This window comes from Odontomachus brunneus, unplaced genomic scaffold (assembly GCF_010583005.1).
Source record: "Odontomachus brunneus isolate Ranch 3 - 2012 unplaced genomic scaffold, Obru_v1 Obru_scaffold_022, whole genome shotgun sequence".
Lineage (NCBI taxonomy): Eukaryota > Metazoa > Arthropoda > Insecta > Hymenoptera > Formicidae > Odontomachus > Odontomachus brunneus.
The window spans coordinates 2,728,804-2,748,632 of record NW_022639472.1 but is presented as its reverse complement, the minus strand read 5'-3'; the positions used below and the strand labels follow the sequence as shown (position 1 = coordinate 2,748,632).

At 34.0% G+C, this 19,829-nt stretch overlaps 2 protein-coding genes across 17 annotated transcripts in view; one reads left to right on the top strand and one right to left on the bottom strand.

The window, feature by feature from the left end:
- LOC116842157 (solute carrier family 2, facilitated glucose transporter member 1-like) overlaps positions 1-16,678 on the top strand; it is a 42,516-nt gene extending 25,838 nt beyond the window's left edge. For 8 of the 15 annotated variants that reach the window (XM_032810932.1, XM_032810930.1, XM_032810933.1 and 5 more), the window contains 4 exons: positions 11,811-11,909; positions 12,192-12,756; positions 13,134-13,534; positions 13,698-16,678. In XM_032810932.1, coding sequence (XP_032666823.1) covers positions 11,811-11,909; positions 12,192-12,756; positions 13,134-13,534; positions 13,698-14,045 — 1,413 coding nt within the window. In that variant the 3' untranslated portion in view covers positions 14,046-16,678. Of the gene's footprint in view, positions 1-4,453; positions 5,007-10,466; positions 10,718-11,810; positions 11,910-12,175; positions 12,757-13,133; positions 13,535-13,697 lie in introns of those variants that run through there. The other 7 variants (XM_032810943.1, XM_032810944.1, XM_032810941.1 and 4 more) reach the window with 5 other exon arrangements.
- A 716-nt stretch (positions 16,679-17,394) lies between these two features.
- LOC116842205 (vesicle transport protein SFT2B) lies at positions 17,395-19,488 on the bottom strand. Of its 2 annotated transcripts, XM_032811058.1 has the most exons (5): positions 19,122-19,488; positions 18,926-18,943; positions 18,639-18,808; positions 18,367-18,484; positions 17,395-18,287 (listed from the first exon to the last, which is right to left on the bottom strand). In XM_032811058.1, exons 1-5 carry the CDS (start codon positions 19,188-19,190, stop codon positions 18,159-18,161), a joined length of 504 nt encoding a protein of 167 aa, XP_032666949.1. In that variant the 5' UTR covers positions 19,191-19,488; the 3' UTR covers positions 17,395-18,158. The 2 variants fall into 2 exon arrangements, with proteins under 2 accessions (XP_032666949.1, XP_032666950.1); XM_032811059.1 differs by lacking the exon at positions 18,926-18,943 and having other exon boundaries at positions 19,122-19,475.
- Positions 19,489-19,829: the final 341 nt, after the last annotated feature.

Below are 19,829 nucleotides of genomic sequence, written 5' to 3'. Positions count from 1 at the left end.
AGAGAGAGAGAGAGAGAGAGAGAGAGAGAGAGTATTAATATTGAATTTATTTTGATCCTTTTTACAATAGGTGAAAGAAGACATGATTCTATAGTCTAAAAAACCGAAAATAATATTGATTCTTCCTTTACGAAAAAAGCAGTTTCGAAAAATTTTATTATTACATCTTAATGCCGTTTAAAATCCAATTAAGAGGGAACCTGGTTTATAGGGCTCAAAAAGTCGAATTTTCAAAAATTGTCTTAATCGATAGTAGTACTATCTTAGAATGTACCCTTAAAGTTTTAAGTCGAAATTCAAAATACTTTTCGAGTTACAGCTTGAAGAAGATCATGCGTCGGGCAGATATACAGCGTGCTCCGCTTTTCTAGTCTTTCGTAGAGGATTATCATTAGCTCGACAGATGTTTTGTATTAAGTAGATGAGTCATTGTTTATATTTATATGTTAAGGTTTATGTTTGAGCGTATTAGAGTAGCCGAGACAGTTATCAAGTAACAGTGAAATTTAGAAATAGCCCTTTGTGTCGTTATAAACGGTCAATTGAAAATAGTCGAAATTACTTCTTTATTGCCGTATGTGTCTTCAATGAAGGATTTAGCAGTATATTGAAGATGATGAACATGTTAGATATTAGAATTGGATTGCAAGCTCAAAATTTTGCCCACTCATACGACAAACAGCGACTTGAAGGCGAACTGAAAGGCAGCGGCGCCGCAGCTTAAGCAGCTCAAAAGAAGCTCGAACAGCGCGTAGAATGGAATTAACGGTTCAGAACGTATTCTATAAAGAAACTGAAGGATTATTATATGGATCTGGTATCCCAGATTAGCCTGTGATTGGTATAAATGGTACTTTTGTGTTCCGCAAACTTTAAATGCGATTTTCTCAAAACAGTATTTTCTGAGTTTGTGTACACGATCGAGATAACTCTAATAAACTGATTGAACTGTTTCTACGCTTGTTTTGTATCTGATTAGTTCCACTTCTAGGTGAACCTAAATGTTTTTGAAAAACGTTACATTAGACTAATTTTTTTGCAACACATAGTTGAAACTTTTTAATAAAAATCGTAACTTTTCTTTCAAAGTCGTTGAAAGTTAACAATTTTTGCTTTTTTTGTAAAGTTTTTGGTGCAACTAGAAGGTAATTATATACAAATTAACAAAATTAATTATTACAATTAACAAAAATAATTGTTTCTTTTGTCTCAAATAAAAATTACAATCGTTACAGTGTACACAGTGGAACAACTACTTACTTGACTCCATTTTTTAAACAAATAATCAATATTTTTTTATGAAAAAATTACTTTATAGAGATAAAATATGTAATAAAACATTTAAAAAATTTGGAAGTGATCAGTTTTATTCTAGCTGACAAAGAAATTTCTAAAAATCATACATTTTTCGACCTCCTAAACCAGGTTTTCCCCTTAATAACATCTAAAATTTTTCTTGCCTGATCACTGTAGCTGATAAAAAAAATAGTAGATATCATTACGATAAACAACTTATATATATCGAATTTTTAGAATTTTCGAATCGTGCAGCAATGACAAGTTCGCGAGAGAAGAAGTTGCAAAAATATACAGTTTATCCAGCGCGACGATTGTGTATGATTCGATCAAAACAGAGGAAGTGACTTATCAAGGGCTCCTTGAATGTAATGTAGTATAAGTAATGTAATCTACTCGAGATATTACCCATTCTGTCTGTTATTATTACTATCAGACACCGTTTCGCGCGACTTACCGAGAAAGAATATTTGCTATTTACAACTATGATCATATAAGGAAATAATTATTATAGTGGAAAAGCTATCTTTTTATTAAATTCTACTATAATGTTACTATTAATCTTACATGCATGCTACTAATTACCATTTTTTCGTTAGAATAACGAAAAAATATGGTTTGTGATTACGAAGTTTGTCATTATATAGAAATAACTATAATTTTAGTTAGATTAATCATTTGTTTCTCTCAGTACGAGTGATCGCAAAAACTTTGCATAAAAAGCCCTCTAGCGAAAACGAAAAGTAGGAATCAAAGTTCGAATCAATCAATCTATGAGCTTTGCAAGCTCACGAAGATATTCGTATAATTTTCGCGTGACACCGACGACAATCGTTCCCTTTGTCTCTCTGGGACATTTGAATCGGATGCGAGTCAAGCAGCCGGTCGCTAAAGAAGTTAACATCATTCGCGTGGAATTCTTTTTTCCTGACTTTCAAGGAAGGGTTATGGTGACGCGCGGTTGGTTGCATCCTGCGACGACGTATCGTGCTGATTAATTGCCAATTGTATAAAAGACATCCGTTGTTGACTATCGTACGCTTTAAAAAGTCGATCGACTTGCGATTGTTTCTCTATTACTCCGAAACACGATGCGATATATCATTTGAATTATTAATTGATTACATAGCACACCGAGATGACGTCGCACATACTAAGTACGCCTGAAATGTCACGAGCGCGACACAACCGAGTCGAACATAATTTGTGTGAACTATTTTTGTAACCTTGTGTACGGGGTGGTCGTTAAGTCGCGTAAACGGCGGACCTTGTACGGGGGCGCATTCGCTTTTCTCAGACGAGCGACGTCGAAATTAGCACCGGTAACTAAGACGACTGGCAGCTGGTCTCTCACGAACAGGCGGCTGGCGCATTAAGTGGCGTCCGCATCCGCGTGCGAACTCTTCTCCTTGGCTCGGCGGCTCGAGTTAACGTTTCGCCTCCGAGCAGAGATAAAAATGACCAAGTCTGATAGTAATTTACTCGGTAAATTACAATAAATTACTCGGTAATTTCGAAAAGCTGGTAAAATGGTAATTTAGGAAAAAAGTACAGAAATAAAAGAATTTGAGTATAAAGTTCAAAAGGAGCATTTAGCCTTCGAGATGAGTAAGATATTTATTTAACTCATATTTAAAATATTTTTAATATTTTATATTGATATACGCTATATATTGTATATAATAATTAGGAAACTAGATACTAGAGTATCTAGTTACTAGATACTTAGTAACTAGAGAAACTTAAAAAGAAATTAAAAATCTCAACCTATATTTTTCATACTTAATCTATATCTTTCTTATACAAGCTTACAGTATTTTTATGTATTATCTTATTGTTTCTGCGACTAGATTGTAGTATGTAATTGAAAATTCTTAGTAGTATTTTAAGAAAATAAAAATCTTAATGTTCTCGAAGGATTGTAAATAGTTTCTTTTCTTTCATCTGAGAGATATTTTAAAAATTATCTGATATATATTTGATGAGAATATAAGAAGAATATTGTTTTATCTTATGCATTAGTGCGGAAAACACGAATATTTGTGCATAAAAAACAATGAATTTACCAAAATTATCAATAAATTACCATCTTACCGTAATTTTATCATAAATAATCGTCACTTTGAATTTAACGGTAATTTTACATTTCTACCTACGAGTCAATATTCAATAAAAAAATGTCAATATTTTTGTTCGAACCAAAAGTGAAAATATCGCCACTCAAAATCGCGAAAATGAATGTTTTATTCGAGCTTAGAATGGATATTATATAAGCGAATGTTTCAATCAGTTAAAGTGAATATATCCCTATGATGGTGGAGTACATCAGATTCTCTTTAATCTCGAGTAAAAATATTCAGTCAATAATTTAGAGTAGAGAATGTGCACTCTATATGAGTGAAAAATCACTTGAATTCCAATGACTCAATAATCATTCTATTTTTAAATAGAGTAAAAATTTATCCCAAGAAATTTGAAAAGTATAAAAATGGGCCGCACATTCCCATTGAAGGGAATACCATTTGAAGAGAGACCATTAATAAAAGCTGAAAATGCCATTAATAAGAGAGGGCAATAGAATAGGAGATGCTTTTCCAGCCGTCTTATAAAAGAGTAAGATACTTTCTTTGTCTAATTATGTAGTTGACTGAGAAGACTAAAGAAACCTCCTACAGTACTGTGTAACAAAGAAAAAGATATGTCCTTGTCCTTTATTCCTGTTTTCCGTCATTTTATAAGAGAGTAAAAGGCTGAAATACCGTGTGACAGAGAAAGCATCTTACTCAGCATATTCTCTGTCCTTTTATGACTTTTATCTTCAGTAGCTTTACAAGAATACGCAATTTATATCTCTACAAGTCTATCTCTACGCTGTTATATCGACTGTATATTCAAGTCGCGAACAAACATGCATATTGCTACATGGTTACGTGCGGTCAAAGGTGATTCACGAGTCACATGCGTGTGTGGCCGCTGCTTTAGAGAGCGTCAGCGTTGCTTATACGTACTCTCTCTATTTTTAGCCAGGTCGAGTTACTGTCCCTGTTGCTCTCTCGCCTCTTTCTCTAATAAAACGGAGGCTCGACTGCGCCGAGAGCCAATCGACACGTGACACGCCTTCACCACGACCAACGAGAATCCGTATGTAACCAGCGAATAGGTCCCTTCTCTCGTGGCGAGTATGTACGTCACGGCGGTCTGGAATTTTGCTACGTACAAAACCCCTCTTTATCGCACGCGGCTTGACCGCGGTTGCGTGTGGATGGTGTAGTACACGCACGCATATATGCACGCATGCACGTTAAAGCGGCATCATAGGCGTCGTCTTCAACTGACGAAGAAGTGAACATTACCGTTAGAAAAGATACTTGATGAACGACGACGAAATTATTTTACTTTTTTGCAAAATTATTTTACCTTTTCAACATAAATTTAAAGTGAAATTAGTTTGAAATAATTTTTAAATTGCAAGGATTGGCTCTGTGATTGTGAAATTTTTCCCGATTTCCGGAAAACGTGTTTTTCATCATCACGTGAAAGGCAATGAGTAATTTATAAGAAGTAAATTTGAAACTTAAGATCAAGACACGTTCAAACGAATTTAACATACAATTGTTTTACGGTGTTGCGTAAAGACAGGAAGAAGAATTTCAAGAAACAAAATGCTAATTTTGCGACGTGGATGATCATCAGCAATGCGATTCGACGCAGTGAGTTTCCTATTAATTTTAACTGCTGATTTTCTCGCGGAAATGTCATTTTGTCGTAAGATGGATTTCTTGCAAGTTTTGCAACGGACAACAAAAGATACTAGAATCCGTGTGATATAGCGCGGAAAAAGCTGAATCGTAGTAAATGAATCTTTGCCAGAGAGAAAAAAGGTAATCGAGTATCTAGTACGAAAAGTCGCGGAAGAAACTTGAGGATAATGGAAGGTAACGTCGGGATTTGGAATTCTGGTTGTTACCAAGGTTTCTTCATGCCCGTATTCGCCGACCATGAGCTAGATCGTTCTATCTTACGTGCCTCGCGTGCGATCAATATCGCTCAATTTTGCAGCAATACGCGCGACTGAGTAACTCTCGGGGATTGTACTCTTGATTGTATACACCTTGATTGTATATTCGTCGTCGAATCCGCGTATGTCAGACGACGATTTCTCAATCTTGTGACTAATAAGTTTGACGTTTTGAGTTATTAAAAAGAAAGAAAAAGATTTGTCTCAACCTCCAATGAACATATTGACGAGCAAGGCCGACATTATTTTCCAAAGTATAATCATTACATTTTTCATTGAAATGCTGTACTTACAACTGCCGGTTCAGTTATAAGTATAACACTACAATCAGTAAAATCTCATTGAAAAGATCAGACAATAGTAACGGCAGTTGCCATTATCAAATGCACCTTGCGAACATAGATAGTGTCATTCGCACTTAAAAAACCTGGAAAGATTTCTTCCATCGTCATATCTTTATATAAGATGGAATTAACCTTGTATAAGAACAGATAGATTCCTGGAGAGGTTTCTACTTAGTCAATTGCTTTCAGTTGCCTCAATAGAATTTTAATACAGCTGTACGTTTAGACGAATGTTTCCGGTCACAGTAACAGAGATATTATTTCTCGTTGGTCAATTTTTTCGTCTGATTCCCATTCAGTTACACGAACTGAAATATTTCCTGCGTGTAAAATATAAAGATGTCTGATCTATCTGTTCTTATACAAGGTTAATTCCATCGCCATTTATCGCAAAAAGTTGGATTTGGTATAACAAATTTGTAGATTACAGATTTTGTAGTGAAATCTTTTTATCACTGATCGAAATTAGTGAGAAATAAGACGGAGCAGTAGGAAAATAAGAGTATTTTTACACGCAGGAAATATTTCAGTTCGTGTAACTGAATGGGAATCAGACGAAAAAATTGACCAACGAGAAATAATATCTCTGTTACTGTGACCGGAAACATTCGTCTAAACGTACAGCTGTATTAAAATTCTATTGAGGCAACTGAAAGCAATTGACTAAGTAGAAACCTCTCCAGGAATCTATCTGTTCTTATACAATTGAGTTTTTCATTGAGTTTCCAGATAATAAAAAATTCAGTTACATTAACGGAGCTATTTTCTTATGAATTTCATGCTATTTTCACTGAAAATCAGTGAATACTCACTAGTCGCATCGGCAAATTAATCCTTTTACTGATTTGTTTTAAGACAGTAAGAACTTCATCAAAGATGTCTATCCGGGACGATGAACGACATCTCGTTGCTTGTTTTTATATTTTAATCGTGACGAAATCTTTTTTTTCTATTTTTATACGCCAGAAGATACTCTGATATTGCCGCGTGTTTGTTCGATAAGATATTGCTCCGACTTCTCACGAAGCAATTGCATTTCATTTCTTACATATTCTTATGCATCCTTATGCATGCGTTGTTGTAAATATGACATGGAAATTAATTGGGTACATATAGTGTAGAATAACAGGCAGTGACCATGAAACTTTAAGTCGGTATAAATTGCGCGCCGCTTCATTTAGTACTGATAATCATATCGGTTGTCTCTCCATTTAAAATTAACAATGCTAATTAATGGTTATGACTGTGTAGAAAAAAAGGTATTCGGGCATGTTGCGTGTTCGTTACCCTAAGAGGAAAAATATCTAAGAAATAAAAAAATATTTATTCGATAGATACTAATAATACATATTTACTTATATTAATATACAATATATTTTTAAAATAAGAAAATATACATATTTTCGTAAGATTTTAGCTGTTCAGGAAAGCAATTGTTTATTCTACTTCAAATCTAAATCAAAATATTTAGATTTAGGTAAATATGTTATTGGTCCCTCGCCAAATAAATATTTCTTTAGATATTTTTTTTCTCACACACAAAGTATATTCGTACCGGTCCTCTGACGTATGCCGTGTATCCCCGTTTTTACGTGTCTTTTTTTCCGACAATAATTATGGTACTAACCGCGTGGAAAATATGCGACTCATGATCGCGCGATACGCAGAATAAAAATATATTATCCGGTATTACCAACTTCTAATTTGCAATGAAAAACCATTGATCGTGGAATTCTTTTCAATTTTTCTTTTTTTTTCTATTTTTCTACATATTTATTTTAGTTTATCCTGAAAAGATAACTGCTCCGAGTGAAATTAAAATATATTGAAATTGATCCCAACCTGTATTCGATGTATAATTAGAATCTCAAAATACTCAATTTCACAACGGCGAATTTTCATGTATGTTAATTCAGTTTTTTTCTTTTTATCGCGCCCTTGCACGGCGCTATACGTTAACGCACGTGCAAAACCTTTCAATCGAGAACATTGTTTTCGCTTTCGTTTGCATTACTGATGGATCGATGCTAAATAATGAGCTATTGACATTCAGACATATGTAAATCGCCGGTAAATGCTTCTTGCGTAATGCCTCACTTTTTCCCCGCTATTCAACGTTTCTATTTATGAGGCATCGCCGATTGTATCATTCTCGCTCATTGCCATTAGCACAAGATTCGAGTCTTTATTGTGTTTTTTATATTAATTACACTCAATTCTAAATTATTCGTTGACGAAGTTGAAGCGACGAAGCGACAAAATTGACGGAATGCAGCGTGCAACATGATTTAATAATTTCAGCGGTTCAACAACTTCTCGTAAAGAAGACATTGTCTACGTACTTTTTATTCCTTTTTCTTTTTTCTTTGTGGAAAGAGCCCACGTGATTGGTATATTGCCTGACATATTGAACGAAGCGTTGCGTTTCACGCTGGATAAACTTTGGAACTTTCATTTACAGGCGTATAAAAACGCGAGATAACGAGTGGCTGTTTCTTTCGATACACATGACGTTGGAGAAAATGTTACAAGTACAATTAAAAAAAGAAAGATTATAGACAAAATATGCGATTAGAATTTAGAAAATACGAAGGAAAAGAGAGATAGATAGATAGATAGATAGATAGAGAGAGAGAGAGAGAGAGAGAGAGAGAGAGAGAGAGAGAGAGATGCAAAGAGAAGAAGAGAAAGAGGGAGGGAGGGAGGAAGAGAGGCGCGCTATCTACCAAACATATAATTATTTCGCAAGAAGAACTTAAAGTCCGATGCGAATCACACGATCGGGATTTCTATTTCTTTCGCGAATTGCGATCTCTGCGGTGCATAGTACAATGTGACATATAAACACTACTGAATGAATCGTGCATTATTATGGTATGCGTACAAAGTGCGCTCAGCTGTCAGCTAAAGCATCGACGTCAGAGACGGAACGTTTGCGCATTCGCAACGCTGTCAAAAATATGCCGATAAACGTCTATGCAAATGCAACGCGTGTCTGTGGAAATACCAAAGTGAATGAACAACTTCAAAAATGTCGATATGACTATTTATTGATCATCAGGGAAAAGGGATATCTTTCAGACAAATTTATTTAAACAATTTCAAATTTTTCGTCTATATTTATCTTTATTCAGAAATGGCACGCAAATTTCGTCAGCATATATGTATCATTCCTCGTTTCTGACGTTACAAATCCGACATGGCCGGCGAAGTACAAGCAATGATAGAAACTTTGCTCCGCGAGTAGCACGTATCAACACGGGAAGGGATACGCACTACTCACGCGACCGTGTCCGTGAGACTCATGAACACAATTGCGTGAGTGTGTGCGTATCCTTTACCGTGCTGATGCGTGCTGCTCGCGGAGCAAAGTTTTTATCACTGGTTAAGGAACCTTAACAGGAGTACGCTATCGTTTTCGTATTTCTTGTATATATATAAATCTTACATAGATATGTTGCTTTGTTTTAGTATATTTAGCGGAGAACATGCATATATAGCATTTTTCTGCAAATTTTTCGTATATTTTTAAGGCTCTAAATTGAGTTGGGAAGGTACAGCAGTGTTCTATGAAATTTTTTTAAGCGGAGCAAACACATGTATATAAACTGCAGAACTTTTGTATCGAGTAAATATTTATTTGAGATATCAATTTTAAAATTTTCTGACGTCTTCGTCATATATTGAGTACCTCACACAACACAACGTCTAAAATCGGGACATAAGACGTCTAAAAAGTATCTTAAAAACGTCTCTCAGACGTCGGAATATAAGACATCTTTAAGACGTCTTATGTCCGTCTAATTTTAGTCGTTGTGATGTATGAGAATGCTTCAATTGATTTCTGTATATATTTTTATTGCATTTAAAAGTATTTATAATTCTGTGCAACTAATACGTCGTAAACTTGCAGAAAAAGTCAGTATTCTGTCGATAAAATTTTCGGATATAGCATCTCCTTAAAAAGGAAAATATCAATTCTTAGACGTGAATATAATCTGAAACGTTTTTACTGCTTTGATCTTTTTTTTTTAGATAAGAATATTTAAACTTTTAATATAGAATATATGTATAAAATATATCGAATATATGTGTATATTCAAATATATATATATTTTTTTTTTACGATGAAAGCTTAAATCTTTCTAGTTAAGGATCAAAATAATAAGGATATTCAAAACTAGTGTGTTCGGACATTAATACTTTTACTTTACCTGCTTGAAACGAATTTGGCTTATAATTAGTAGAACTTGTACATAATAGTAAAAATATTATAATAATTTTAAATAGTAGAATTTGTATAAATTATAGCAGAGCTTATATAAATAGTACAGTTTGAGAGACGTGATTTCAGCACAAGAGTTTAATAATAAAAATCGTAAAAAGAGATTTGTTGATTTAATAAAATGATAAAATTTGTTTTTATCCTTTTTATTATAAAAGTACTTGATTCGTTTAATAAAGTGAATCTTTCCCCGGAGATATATAAACAAGAGAAAGAGAGAGAGAGAGAGAGAGTCGATTTCACGCAACATAATCTACGCGGGTTACGCCGTTGCTTGACGATTAGAGCTGACGCGCGTAATTCTAACAAAGTATCGGTACTCTTCATAGAAATTGTGCACACGCACACGCATTTATAATCTATACACCTTCCGCAAAACAAGTAGAACATGCGCTTTCGCTGCGTATATGTAAATATACGTAAATAAGCATGTTCATCGTTCATGTGTGCGTGTATTCGCACTCGCGCGCGTTTATCTACGTGTGAGTGTGCGCGAAGTCTCCTAGTATAAGAACGTTAGGCAGGGCTACCGACCCAGCAGTCTTTGGCACGTGCTGCGAGACACTGGAGAACGATACTCGGTATAGACATCGCGGAAAAACGGAAAGCAAACCGGACACGGTGATTTTTCCGTCTAGCGCGAGCATCGTAGTCGATCAGTGTAAAAAACTCATTTCCGTATTTTATAACACGTACGAGAGTGCCTTTTCTGTGTGTTTGCGAATCGAGACAATGACGCTTAAATCTCCCGAAGCGACATACCTGAAGAAAACGGTACGCACTGAAAATATTATCACGAAAAAAAGATACATGAAAGGAAAAACGAATCGAGAAAGATTCCTCAGTAAAAAAAAGAAAATATTAGATCAACAGCAGGTATCTTGAATTATTAATCTTATATATATATATATATATATATATATATATATATATATATTTTATATATATTATTATATATATTTTTAGATATTTTCGTTTAATATATCAAGAATATTTGAAAAATATTACCGGACAATATGATCTGCCTTTGAATATTGCAAAAACACTAGAAATATTAAAGTGTCTAAATTAATAATGATGTTGATACAACGTTAAAAATGACATGTTAAAAATATTATATGCTATTGAATATCATTGCAATAATGTTCTATCAATGACTTTTTGCTCCTGGAATTTTTTCTGTGACTGGATAACTCAACTCTTCTCTCTTTGGATCAAATCTCTTTAAGAGAAGGCACCGGGTACATTTGAATTTCAAACAAAGATACGCACATATTGTGTAAGATACGAGAGTATTGTGCTGCAAAATATTTCCAACTATCTCGAAATTCATCACGCTTGTATGAATACTTGATTCGTTTCTCTTGGCTTTCCAATGTCGGACGAAATTACATATGACGATTCTACTCACACGTTACATATTCATCGCTTCATTAATGTACTGCGTGTATTAGGTCTGCACTATATCAGCATCTGTATTTCAGGAAAGTATAACGAAGTTGCACTTCGAAGTTCGCTTTGAAGATATTATGCGCGAAAATCTCTCCTACAAATGTTCGCTAAACTTTCTCAAATTTTTCCTTTAAATTCAAACTTAAATTTTAAATAAACTTTCTTTGAATTTTAGTGATCCATTATTATGTCAAGTTGAAGATGCATTGTCGCTCAATGAAGTATAAGTTCAGATTTTCAATTTTAATTGCGAGTTTGATGAATATAATGCGTTACATCGTGCATTTCAATTTTGTATTTCCGCGTACTTTCGCTAGGCAAATGTACTTTCTGATATGTTAAGTAATGTGCATATGAGATATATTTCTCTGTTAAGAGACAAATGTAATAATCCTCTCTTTGATTTCTGTTGCAGGGTCTTAACGGCCGACTAGCATTCGCTATCGCGGCAGCTGCTCTCGGCTCATCGTTCCAACATGGATACAATACCGGTGTGGTTAATGCTCCTCAGCAGGTATCGAATTTCGTACTTATCCTGTCATAGGACGCCCTTAATTGTTTAAACAATTTTGTTATAAACTAAAAATTTTTTCGATTTTTTTAATTGAAAAATTGTTCTTTTTATGATAAGATTTCATATGTTATCTAGATAATATCTTTGCTATAATAGCTTAACTATAATAGCTTAAGCGTTCGTAACGCAAATAAAAATATAAAACTTATTTGTTTTTCAACATAACAATAACAACACAATTTTTATTCGAGAAAATCGAAAAAAAGTTCCAATGTTTTACAGCTTATCGAGGACTGGATCAGCGAGCTGAAGGAAAACCGAACAGGCATTCCGACGTCGCAGTCAGAGGTCACGCTGATCTGGTCGGTGGCTGTATCGATATTCTGCGTTGGCGGAATGATTGGCGGTTCATTAGTGGGCTGGGTGGCTGATCGCTTTGGCAGGAAGGGTGGTCTGCTACTGAACAACGTGTTGGTGCTGTTGACCGTGATCTTCGAGGGTTTCGCCAAGACGGCGAAGAGCTATGAGATGATAATCTTCGGCAGATTCCTAATCGGCATAAACTCGGGTCTAAACGCTGGTTTGGCACCAATGTATTTAGCGGAGATATCACCGGTGCATTTGAGAGGCGCCGTCGGTACTGTCTATCAGTTGGTCATCACCATCTCCATCCTGGTATCGCAAATCCTCGGTCTGGAGCAGATACTCGGCACCGTGGAACAGTGGCCGTTACTGCTTTGCCTAACGATCGTGCCGGCGATCTTCCAGGTGTGCACACTGCCGCTTTGTCCTGAGAGTCCCAAATACTTGTTGCTTAGCCGCGGCAAGGACATGGAAGCCCAAAAAGGTACAGATACGGTATTACGTGTGCTACGCATATAGTGAATGCGAGGATTTAATCTCGATATAAATGAACGATTCAAGATTTTCAGCTGCATCGAATTACCATATCAAGAATTAGAAAAAAAGTGTAGCGTGAGAACAAGATCCGAGATTTCTTGCTCTCGACATCATAATTCGACCGACATTCAAGATTATCTGAGAACGCATCACGCGAGCTACCGAGAAATCAAGTTTTCAGTCATCGAAATCGTGCTGCATGTAAAAGCTAGAATCGTTCTAGAATTCCCGTTTTCCTCCATAGAATAAGCTCTTTGTGTCGCTTTCTTTCTGTGAACTTTATCCATGTTCGCTTTTTTTCACGGAGGTATCCTTTTTTTCCAGCGTTGACCTGGTTGCGTGGCACGATCGAAGTTCACGACGAGATGGAGGAGATGCGTTCGGAGTTCGAATCGATGAAGCTGATACCGAAGGTCACGTTACGCGAGCTGTTCGTGAATCCGGCGCTGCGGATCCCGTTGTTCATCTCCATCATGATTATGTTCGCCCAACAGCTATCCGGTATTAATGCCGTCATGTTCTTCTCGACCAAGATCTTCACGATGGCGCAGCTCAACAAGAACGCCGCCCAAAATGCCACGATGGGCGTCGGTGCAATGAATGTCCTCATGACCATCGTTTCCCTGGTGTTGGTCGAAAAAGCAGGCAGAAAAACGCTGCTCCTTATTGGTTTCGGCGGCATGTTCATAGATACCGCTTTGCTTGCTATTTGTCTTGCATTCGCTGTAAGTATTCTTATTCTTCATATAGCTAATCAGAATTAAAAGGTAAATAAGTACAAGAGTTACAAAGACAGTATAAAATTTATTTTCAATAATTTATTCTTAAGAACATCCAATACTGCACCTTTAGATGTATAATTTACTTTTAATTACAATTTATTTTTAGGGAACATCACAGGTAGCGGCGTACTTTTCGATTGTACTTGTCATCTTGTTTGTGGTGCTCTTTGCTACCGGTCCAGGCAGTATCCCATGGTTCTTGGTATCTGAGCTCTTCAATCAATCCGCCCGACCGCCTGCTACTTCGATCGCCATCGCTGTGAACTGGACAGCGAACTTCATCGTCAGCATCGGCTTTTTGCCGCTGCAGGAGGCGGTAGGCGCTTACGTGTTCATTATCTTCGCCGTGCTGCAGGCGTTCTTCACAATCTTCATATACAAAAAAGTGCCGGAAACGAAGAACAAGACCATGGAGGAGATTAGCAGCATGTTCAGGCAAATATCATATCAGTGAGAGGAGTAGTGAGCAAACGAAATGGGATCTCTGAGAGACGATCTGTATCGATATTGTATGAGCGATTAATGCGTTCCTCTATTTGTCTCTGTCTCTCTTTTTTTCTCTCTCTCTCAACCTATCTTTATCTCTTTTTGTCTCTCTGCTCCTCTGGCGAGGAACTCAGCAACTCAGCGAGAATGACATTACTGTAACGATCTATCAAACGCGCTTCCATCACGTGGATTTCGACCACGCGCTGCAACGAAGTTCACCGGATACATATCTGGACGTGAACACTCGCCCGCGAGAAATCATGTTATAACATATCTGACATAACAGTGCCAACTAGAAATCCGAAAATTTTAACTCTTCACTTACTGTTATTAAACATTTTTTAGTATTTTACTTTTTATTCTTTTTTTATCGAAAAATTTGAGTGAAACTTTATCATAAGACTTTATCACCCTCATGTCGAGCGAGTTAGTGTCGGGTTGCGCAAATTTAATACGCTTAGTTCCTATTGTATCCAATGTGAGATTGTTAGCAATAGAATCAACCATCGAGACAGCAGCAGAACTGGATTTGTTAGCTGAACATTTCTCGCGTTGCGGGAACGATGACACGCGCCGCGATTGTATCGGTACGAAGAACTACAACTCTAGTCATACGAGAAGACCTGTGTGTATCGAGTAACGTCAAGAGAATTACATCCGGGCTGACTACTTTATATCGGACCGCTGGTTTCATGTCGACAATACTTATTGCTTCGTCGTATGGCGAATTTTTATGCGATACGAATACATCGTATTACATGCCGTGTTTCAGAGAAATCGTGAGAGTACACAAGCGAATTCTTTATTTTTTTCTATCTTTGAAGGCGTGCGAGAAGCTCCTGTTCCAATTAATCGAACAATCGTGTTGCGTTATATAAGTAGGAAAAGAAAAATACGAACTGTTGATTAAAAAAAAAGGAGAGAGAGAGAGATCTTGTCTTGCGAGAGAAAAAGTGCTTTCCTTTTTTACAAGATATTTTAAAAATGAATTTGGAAAATGTTTTATTACGTGAGCCGAGACGTGCTAATTTTATGGAACAGAAATGATAAGAACAGCGTTAAATATAAATGTATATACTAAAGTGTAAAGACTAGTATTGTGTATAGCATAGAGAAAATTATATATATATGTGTATATATATATATATGTGTGTGTATATATATATATATATATATATATATATATATATATATATATATATATATATATATATATATTTATGTACGTATATAGTTAATTAATGTTTAAGAGGGATATATTGAGATGTTGTCATATTTTAAAAATATTTAGGTTAATTTTAATGAGATACCTTACATACATACATTACGCTGAACGCAAAAACTCAGGAACTTACGCCTGTTATCGTGTAAATTGCAAGTTAACGTGATGTAAATTTATTTTTATTTTCTTTGTTACTCTGTGCACAGCCTCAAAGAATACTCATTATAATAACCGTTTTAGTATTAATGCTCTGACGGATTTATTGTAAACGGCAAGAGGCTGACTATGTCTGATAAATGTGCTGTAAAATCGTTTTCTGATTTTTTCTACGAACAATCATTAAAAAAAAACAAGAAAATATATAATGTAATCAATTTGAATTTAAAGTTTACTATATGTATATTCTCGATCACACACATACATATACACACACAGTCTGTACAAATGAAACAAATATTGTATGTCCGAAGTGTATTCGGTTAATAATATTCTACTTGTTGCGAAACTGTAAATAATGCAGAGGTCTTATATTCTTAGCTGACCTATTGCTCTAATTATCGTATAAGTTTTTGCAACGCAGTTCTAGCATTTTAGTTTTAGTCGATTCTTTTATAAATAAATTCATTCTCAGATAGCATAAAATCTTCCAGAGATGTCCTAAGAACTTATGTGAACATTTAGAAATCCTCAGAATGTCTTTTGGATATCCTAGGGATTTATTTAAGAAGATACCTATCCTCAGGAAATCTTTAGAATATTTTTGCAAAGTTGTGCTATCTGGGTTGATACTTGTAGTACCAATTTACACGCCGATATTATTCGTGAGAATTAATGCAGTAAATACTTTGCAAATCCATTCATTTATACATCAGATGCTATTTGCTATAATAGTTAATTATATGAAAATTAATCAAAATTCGATAACATTGTTAATCTGTCTGTTTACGAGATGTGTCACTGAGTACTACCAAAATGTACATGTACAATGCGTTACGATTTTTATGATATTTGATGCTGATATATTGTCTGAATAAAATTATTGGAATTTCAAGTACAAAATAAAATTATAATTTTTAATTATTCAAGAGCCCACAGCAGAGGTATCCAAAATATATCATAGGGATATCCTAAAGATATATTTGGGATATGTAATATCTTCAAGATATTCCTATAATGTATTTGGGACATTCTTGCTGTGTGGGAGAGTATATATCATTGTATCCAGAGAACAATAAGAAGTCTTATCTTAAAGATATTCAACAGATATTCGTAAAAGGCATCCTATAACATCTAAGTACAACATTTTATGAATATTTTAAATGATATATCTTTCAGATATATATAATTTAATATGTAATAAATTACTATGTGCTACATTTCTTTGTCCATTATATGTTTATAATACCCGAAACGCCTGCTCCGAAAAGTCTAAAATTTTTTGTTTTATTAGAAATGTGTTATATTTTCATACATTATGTTCTTTATACATTCTGTAACTTGAACTCTATAGCTAAGACTCGAACTTTGTTTAGTCGAGACTCAAACCACTTGCTTAACAACCCATCTAACACAACATCTAAAATCGGGACATAAGACGTCTTAAGGACGTCTTAAAGACATCTTAGGGACGTATTATATTCTAAAATCTGAGACATCTTTAAGGCTCCTGACCCCTCGCATTGTCTATCTTTTTTTAATGATGTCAGAAGCGAGAAAATGCATGCTAAAAATTTTTGCGAAATATATTGAAATAAAAATATATATCCATAAAATAACACTTACAATCGATTAAACAAATTTGTAAGATATTCCGTGCACTTCCCTTTTAGATATTAATTAAAATTTCAATATAAAATTTTAATATATAAAAAAAATATATATATTTTTATATTATATATTATTATATTATGTATTATTTTATATTTTATGTTATATATAATATATATATATATTTTTTTTTTAATATATAATTATATTAAAATTTCAATATAAAGTAAAGTCTCCGCATATATCGTCACTTTCATGAGAGTCTCTTCTGTTAATTCTAACTAAGAAAGAAAATCAAGTATATTTGAAAAATTATACACATATATTTAAGAATATAATTATTTATTAAATCCCAATATAGATTTATAAAAAATAGAAAACTCCGGCGAAAGTTAATAATTGCAAATTGTAATATAACAGCATATAAAATCTAATCATATTAAAATAATAAAAATTGATAAGTGATACTATGTCATTTATCATTACATCACTTCACAAACTGAATACTATTAATATTTTGCTGACAATAAAATGTATCATTACGACATTAGTAAACCAAATATGAAATAACGAAAGACCTAACAGTACATAGTTAGCATGCTATATATATATATATATATATATATATATATATATATATATATATAAACTTACAATATTTTAAATATATGTTAACCCTATATATAATTTTCATATAGTATTTACTAAAAAAAAAAAGAAGAAAAACTCAGCTGCTATAAATAATTAAATATTGTACTGATTGCATAATTATTACTGCTAGAAACTCAAGCCTGTTAGCAAGCTATTAAGAAGCTTGACAACTTAATGTATCCTGTATTATATAAAATCTTTACAAATTTATTACAGTATACAACAGGATTTTTATACTTGTATTATTTGTACAATATATGATCAATTTACAAAATATATCTTTCAATTATCTTACCACATAGCTCCTGCAAATATGAGTAGAATATGGTCCATATTCAGTACCACAAAACAGCACAAGCGTAAAAAGTTTTTTTTCTTCAAAATAGTATATAATGCATTTGTATAACGAACTGATATAAAGAAAATTAATTTCTTCTTTCACGTGATACAAGATTCCACTGTCTTTTTAACAGCATCACGAGCATATGGTATATACGATAAAGAATACCATGTCATAGCTAGAGATTGAATGATTATAAATAGGAGAGCTAATCCAGGGTTGTGCAACTGTAAAGGAAAAATATTGGGAATTAGCAATTAGTATTAATATGTTACAGAAAAAGACCAGAAAATTATATGTACTTACATGTAATGCAGCAACTAACGTCAAAGCAATAGTAACAAATACTATTATGGTTGCAATTACTCTTGTTGGTGCAAACATTTTTTTAAGCTGATTAAATGGTCCCATTAAGAAACAAGTACTAAAGCATACAAGTGTTATAATGTTTACATTAAGTTGTACAGTTGATTTAGTATTATTATTATGATACAAATTCTCTAATGTTATAAATTCTTTATCCTTCATATTATAGGGCTTTAACAATCGAAAGCATCAATAATTATATATAATATTACCTAGCCAAAGAAATAACATTGCCTAGAGTATAGAATACAGCAAATACCGCAAGGCCTTTATTTAGGAATAGAGCAAATGATCCAAGAAAAGAACACAGTACACCTACGATGAAACATATTGCAAAACCCTTTATCCTAGTAGACCAACTCAATGTTGTTTGGTCCATGACCTGTATCAAATAGAATGAGCATCAGTTTCCAGATTGAGATGAGAAAAATTATCTCTCATAACTGTATACATCATGTTCCATATATTGTAACTATGTTAAAATGTAACTCTAATTTACCACAAAATCCACATCAGCCTTCCATCGCCGAGCGTGCGTTTAGAAAAAATAATTTTAGTTTATCGAAATAATTTTTTATGCAAGTACAAACAGGTGTAAACTCCCTTCTCTCCTTCTTGTTATCAAATAAATAAATAAAAAAAAAAAAAATATATATATATATATATACATATATATATTCATTAAACGTAATTACCTGCGTGATAATGCCGCTTTCTTCGTCGCATTGTTCATTGCCACTCAGAGCTCTTCTTAATTTATCCATATTTTATATAAACGTAAAGAGAAATATTTCGTAAAAACGAAATAATGTGTGCATTAATCTACTCAACGTATGAGGTTATATATTCTTTTATTACGCATTTATATATTCAAAATTACGCGTATTGTATGTCTGAATATCGATTGTCAATCGGAATATCCTTATACACGTTTTATCACTTTTGACAGAAAACATTCGCCGTCACGTTTATCTTTTGTCGATATGCAATTCGAAAGTTCTTGACGTTTCCAAGCGTCAAGTAACTAGTAGCATGGGGTGCTTTCCAGTTGCGTACACTGTATTACACAAAACCAGTTTATTGGTTGCATATTATCTTACAAGATATTTTAGATAATATATGACCAATAAACTGGTTTTGTGTACGTGTGTGTTAAGATGTGTTGTTAAGCAATTGGAAAGCACCCAGAGAGGAGTCTGAGAGCGGCAGTGTTGCCAGATGGCTCAAGCTGAATATCCCCCACATTCTTTATGAATTTTCCCCAAATTTTCCAAAAAAAAATTAATAAGCGGAGGAAAGAAGTATTCCATATGCGCACAAGATTTTTAATATTATAACTTGATATTTTAGTTTTAAATTATTAAGGCTTTTTTAAGGCCAGTATTCATAGTCGGTATTCATAG